Source organism: Ochlerotatus camptorhynchus, unplaced genomic scaffold, assembly GCF_037179485.1.
Source record: "Ochlerotatus camptorhynchus isolate MF236.1 unplaced genomic scaffold, CSIRO-AGI_Acam_v1.1 ptg000063l, whole genome shotgun sequence".
In the NCBI taxonomy this organism is placed as follows: domain Eukaryota; kingdom Metazoa; phylum Arthropoda; class Insecta; order Diptera; family Culicidae; genus Ochlerotatus; species Ochlerotatus camptorhynchus.
The window spans coordinates 1,836,253-1,842,326 of NW_027040553.1; the positions used below are offsets into that span (position 1 = coordinate 1,836,253).

The 6,074-nt window shown below is 44.8% G+C and overlaps 1 protein-coding gene across 4 annotated transcripts; it reads left to right on the forward strand.

The window, feature by feature from the left end:
* The first annotated feature begins 962 nt into the window (after positions 1-962).
* Positions 963-2,713, forward strand: LOC135696899 (solute carrier family 25 member 47-B). 4 transcript variants are annotated; one of them, XM_065216437.1, is made up of 6 exons: positions 963-1,104; positions 1,200-1,312; positions 1,654-1,760; positions 1,829-1,962; positions 2,028-2,401; positions 2,464-2,713. In XM_065216437.1, exons 1-6 carry the CDS (start codon positions 1,044-1,046, stop codon positions 2,629-2,631), a joined length of 957 nt encoding a protein of 318 aa, XP_065072509.1. In that variant the 5' UTR covers positions 963-1,043; the 3' UTR covers positions 2,632-2,713. The 4 variants fall into 4 exon arrangements, with proteins under 4 accessions (XP_065072509.1, XP_065072510.1, XP_065072511.1 ...); XM_065216438.1 differs by having other exon boundaries at positions 963-1,086; XM_065216439.1 differs by having other exon boundaries at positions 1,011-1,100.
* The last annotated feature ends 3,361 nt before the right edge of the window (positions 2,714-6,074 follow it).

Sequence of the window (6,074 nt, forward strand, 5' to 3'; positions counted from 1 at the left end):
ACCAAATGGTTCAGAGCCTAAGTATACCGAGTTTCTCGGTTTTCACGTACCGAATTCGTAAATGTCGATACTATACCGTAGTTTTCGGTTCAGCCTTCATTTCTATCTGTCAAATTTATACTATGTTCCAAAATTTCGGGTCTGATTCGATAAATACGCCTGAAATAGATTTTTAAACCATTTATTCGGTTTCTCATTGGTAACCGAAAAGGTTCGGTAGAAAATTAAATCGAGTTCGGTATTATTTTCTAAGTGTGTATGACAGACGTGAATGTGCGCTGTGTAATGGAACTCAATCGCATCCCCATTAGCACATCACTGTTGTTGAAATTGTGTAAATATTAGAAATGAATCACACCGTCACATGTTTAATCACATTTTGTGACGATCGATTTCGAGAAAAAAAAATCAAAACTAACGCAGCCAACTCCCGTCGCCAAACATGCTTATTTGGTTGCGTTATTGTGATACAAATTCAAATAGTTTTCCTTCGACAACGACAAAATATGATCACGTGCCAATTGATCTCAGCAGGGCAGCGTACAAAACAGAAACATCTATCTGTTTACTCACAACTAGCTTTTGGCCTATGCATAGGATTCCACCAGCTACAACGCTAATTAGTAAACACCCGGGACGAGACTGCACTAACAAATAATCTCACGCTGCACCATCATCATCATCATCATCATCGGCATCAACCGACAACACCGTGAGATGTTCAAGCCATGTGCTTTTTCCTCACTGTACATATAGTTAACAAGTACTTTGGTACTTTAGTGCGGTCGTTGTTGCATTTTGTTGATTGAAACCGCGAAACGAGGGAGGCACTCTCACGATACGGCCAGATGATTTCACGGTCAAGATGGGCGACGGCGACGACAATGACGTCACGGATCATCACTTAGATGATCCGCAAAGCGAGTGCGGAGCTCTTGCTCAGTGTTTTTGCGCTTGTTCAAGTGAGCGGATCGTACGTCCCCCCGGGTAGCAGTTCCTCTTCCGCGAACGATTCTTCAGGGGCGACGACGCCTAGAGTAGTGATGCAGCACATCACCTACGACTTCATTTCCGGTTGTTTTGGCGGTAACGTTACGTGTGTGCGTGCTTTGGTTAATCTTTGTGTAACGTGTTTTGTCCCTTGATTCCAGTGTGTGTGTTTTTTTTGGGAATGTCTAATAAATCTCTCTTGTGCACAGGAGCATGCGGGGTGCTGATAGGACATCCGTTGGACACGATCAAAACCTGGCAGCAGTTTTCCAATCACAAAATCCGGACTTCCGTCTACAACATCATCCTACGCAACAATGGGGTGAGTAGTGGCGTGTCACCTGATTCAAATTCACGACACCACGTAAATGTCACATCACACGGTTGACTGGGGTTGGCGCCCCCCAACGGTGTGCTTTACGTGGAAACTGTCTAGATGGCAGTTCCAACTTTGTGGCTCGATCGAATTAGGTACTGCATCTATTTTTGGATTGTTTGGGAAGCACCTGCCAAGCAGGAAATAGAAGAAAGTGAATCTGATCAACTGCAGAACTTCGTCACTGGTTGTCGCGCGACGCGTATCGTGCAACCAATGATGCAACATGTTTGAAACATTTCACCGAGTGACACACAGTGGGATAAATTCTCATTTCGCTTTCGTAGGTCCTCGGATTCTACAAAGGAATGTTCTTCCCGCTGATGACCAGCGGTGCAACGAACTCGGTAGTGTTTGCCGTCTACGGAGAATACATGAGACAACTTCAATTTCAGTAAGTTGAAAATGCAATCGATTTCAAATTCAACTTTGGTATAAATAAGCTTGTTTTTTTTTTCTCAGGTGCAAATCCGAATTTGAACGGCGAGAGAAGTGGCAGAAGCACGTGCTGCTTGCTGGTTCGGTAGCCGGTATTACACAGGTCCTTCTAGGATGTCCCATAGAGGTTGTTAAAGTGAGACTTCAGACTCTTCGATGTACGTTTTCCTTTCATCGATAAGCTCAAGCTTGTTAAACACAATCTCTTACCGTTTTTTGCCAGATATTGGACGCCCGTGGCGCTGCCTGCTGGACATACACCGCATCGAGGGCATATGGGGTATTTACCGGGGCATAACTCCGATGATGTGGCGTGACGTGCTGCCATACGGCATCTACATGATGGTGTACGAGTACATGCTCGGAATCGAGGAACGGATGCACCGATTGAAGCGGGACCGCTATGGTGGTGGCACGGTGGTTTCGGTGGTAAGCAGCCCGTACGAGGCGTCGTTGATTGCGGCGGCCGGTGCCGTTGCCGGGATCGTTTCGTGGATGTTCATCGTGCCGTTCGATGTGATCAAAACGGTGATGCAGTCGGAAACGGATCCCACCGTGCACAAGAATATGCTGCACTGCGCTCGGATGCTGGTGGAGGTGAGTCCGTGGTTGTAATTTCAGTTCAGTGTAAGTCTAATTAATTTCTCCGACGACCACAGCGCCATGGATGGAGGTCATTGTTCAGAGGAAGCTCTATGGTAATCTTCAGGGCAGCTCCCGTCAATTCCATTACTTTTCTAGGCTACGAATGGTGCTTGGGACAGTGCCATAAGTTTTTCGAAAATGGTAACGGTGAAGGGGGCACAGCGACAAACTCCTACGTATAATAAGGTAATATTTTTAAGTATTTTATTTTTTACATAAGCTTCAATGTTCAGAGAGATTATTTCACAATTGTTATAGAAATAAGTTATTTTTGAAAAGTTATGTTGTTTGTTGTCACGCTGAGAACACTTCCCTTCAATTATAGTAATTGGTGGTTCTGTCTTATAAGTTTGATGTGTGATACCACTTAAAAAAAAAACATCTTTTTCGCTGACTGTTCTTCCTAAATTACAATAACAATGCCAAGGTATGTAGAACGATTCGCCCTATAATTAAAACAATAATTTTAAACCTTACTTGGAAAACTGTATTTAATTTTGGGTTCTATAAGCTATAAATTGCACGCACGATTTACCATTTTACGCGTCGCTCCAACCCAGATAATATCACCTGATAGCAGAACCCTCTTCAGAGCTTACATGTAATAGCTATGTGATGAATTCATTTATGAATACAGCTCAGGCAATTTATTTATGTTGTTTTTAAGCTCTATGTTTTGTTTTTTGTGAATAGTTTGCACTCCTAGTGACAAATTTCACAATTTTCCACAATCAAAACGAGCATCGAACTAAAATTAGCAAACTGTTTTCCTTTTTTCTCCTCAAATCAAAACAACATGGTACATGAAAATTCCCCAAAATAGCACAAAGTGTGACAGTTCTGTACCCAACATGTTTCCGCACTAGAACAAAGGGAACACCAGCGCTATTCTTCCTCTATATATTTGTTAACTCTATTGTTTGAAGTGTGCCGAAGTGTTTTTGCTGTGTTTAACACAAGGTGGCCGAGTGACCTACTTCTTGCGTTTCGTAAATTCTACAGACTTTCCGGAAGTTCTACGGATTTCTAGGATTTTCTTCGGACTTCTCAAGTTTTAAAAGAAAAGTTCATAGAACTTCCTTTTTCAACATTTTGAACAACATTTTACGACAACTTTTTTTTACTAATTACTAGTTCACGAATGTTTCTAAGGTTTCTTACTAGGCCAAAGAACTTCCCTCTTTGTTATTCCAAATTGTCGAATTCTTGGGGTAGTCACATCTTAGCAATTTTAAACCAAATGAGCTATCTGTGCATTTAGAAAATGAATAAATGTTGGGCTTGTAGATAATCTTGATAAGACCATCCTGGATTTTCTCTCGAATAAAGTTATACGAAATGTCGACATGTTTCATCCGCTTGTGATCCTGTGGTTCTTCGGCGATTCGGATGCAAGACTGGTTGTCTTCAAATAACGGTATCGGATGATGAAAGATGAGTCCAAGTTCTTCCAGCAAGTTCTTGAGCCAAATCGCCTCACACGCCGCTTGATTAAGGGAAATGTACTCGGCCTTCGTTGACGATAGCGATACAGTCGATTGCTTTCGTATCATCTACGAAACCATTGCTCCATAGACGTGAAATACGTTGCCGGATATCGATCGTCGATCTTCTTGATTGTTTCCCCGATCAGCGGTTGTTATTCTCCATGTTGATGATAGACCAAACCCATGCTTACGGTCCCTTTCCGATACCGAAGTACACGCTTCAGGTGGCACTAGTTAGCATCGGTCGGGGCAGATTGGAATCTGCTGATATAGTTGACAGCAGCACTGATATCTGGTCGCAACGTAAGTGCCAGGTACGTTAAGCTGCCAATGCCAATGCGATATGGTTTCTTCGTCACGTTCTCGTCCTTCCTGCATGCAAGCTTCAGATTCGGTTCCAACGAGGTTGCCACCGGTTTACATTCGGCCATACCGAATCGCTGAAGAAGATCCCCAATGTATTTTGGCTGGCTTATTTTCATAACACCTCCTCTCGAACCTCGACCCAGGAAGTGGTTCAGCTCTCCCATGTCCACCATCTCGAAACGCCTTGACATCTGGGATTTGATGGCTGTCACCAGACCCATCCGGTTGGATATAAGGATAATATCATCCACGTACAGCAACAGGTAGATAACAAAGCCTTTCTCCTTCTTCCAGTACAAACAGCTATCCACATTGGATCGCTTGAATCCGAGGTTAAGGACGAACGAATGGAATTGTTCGTTCCAACTTCTCGGTGCCTGCTTCAGGCCCCTGTAGTACCCCTTCTTGTTCGCCACCGAAAGCAGCGTTCTCACTGTGGTTATTTTGGCTACAGGTGCATACGTCTCATCAAAATCGAACCCCTTCCGCTGCGAATAGCCTTTCGCAACCAGTCGAGCCTTGTAGCGATCTACATTTTCAGCATCATCACGCTTCACCTTGAAGACCCACTAGCAATCTACGATGTTCTTTCCTGCCGGCTTCGGAACGAGCTCCCATGTTTCGTTCCTCTGTAGCGATTCCAGTTCAGTGTTGATTGCAGCCTTCCAATGGATCCAATCTCTAAGCTTTTGTAGACCATCTATGGTTGACGGAAGGTCCTCCACGAATGCTCCGCATCACCATGTCGTTCGTTGTTCGTACATCCTCGGCTGAACCTGCGAAACATTCACTACCAGTATTTGCCTCAAAACCAGTAATAAAATCAAGAAACTTACCGGGGAGTTTGCGCTCCCGTCCGCTTTGCCTCGTGGACGTTTCTGCAGGGCAGTTGTCTACTTCTGATTGCGGAGGGAGCGCGCCGGTAGCTTCCTCTTCCTCCGCTGTATCTTCAGACTAGCTTTCTTCGGATGACTCCTCCTCAGTTGGTTCAGTCTGCACAAACAAGTCGTCCGCCTCCACATCGGACTCGTCTTCTTCGTCCGAATCGTAAATTACCTTCACTGGATCTGGTTTTCGCTCCGGTTTCCGTTCCTCGTCAAACACAACTTCACGGGATGTGAAAATCGTTTTCTTCCTAGTGTCCCAGATCCTGTATCCATTCGTCGTGCATGCCACCATCACGTTTTTCTCACTTCTCGGGTCCAATTTTGCCTTCGGAACCCAGGTAAATGCCGTTGAACCGAACACACGTATTTCATCCACGTTCGGTTTTCTGCCGTACAAAATTTCAAACGGAGTTTTTCTTTCTTCCAGAGCAGACGTTGGGCTCCGATTCAAAATGTATGTAGCAGCTAGGGCAGCTTCACCCCACATCGATTTCGGCAAACCAGTATCTTGTAGTATGGAATGTGATTTATCCAACAAGGTGCGATTTAATCGTTCCGCCATCCCATTCTGCTGCGGACTGTACGGAGCAGTTGTCTCCATGCGAATCCCTTCAGTTCGACAAAGCTTCCTGAACGAGTTGCTGGTATACTCCGCGCCATTGTCGCACCGCAGCCTCGCCACCTTCGTACCGAAAAATGCCGTTACTTGCGCACAGTACTGCTCGAACTTCTCCTGAACCTCGTCCTTCGATGCCAGCAAATAGACCGCCGTGAAGTGACTATTATCATCCATAAACGGGACATAGAAACGTTTCTCGTTCCACGTGGTTGGAGTAAACGGTTCACACACACACGTCGGAGTGGATGAGTTCCAAAGGCTGCCTC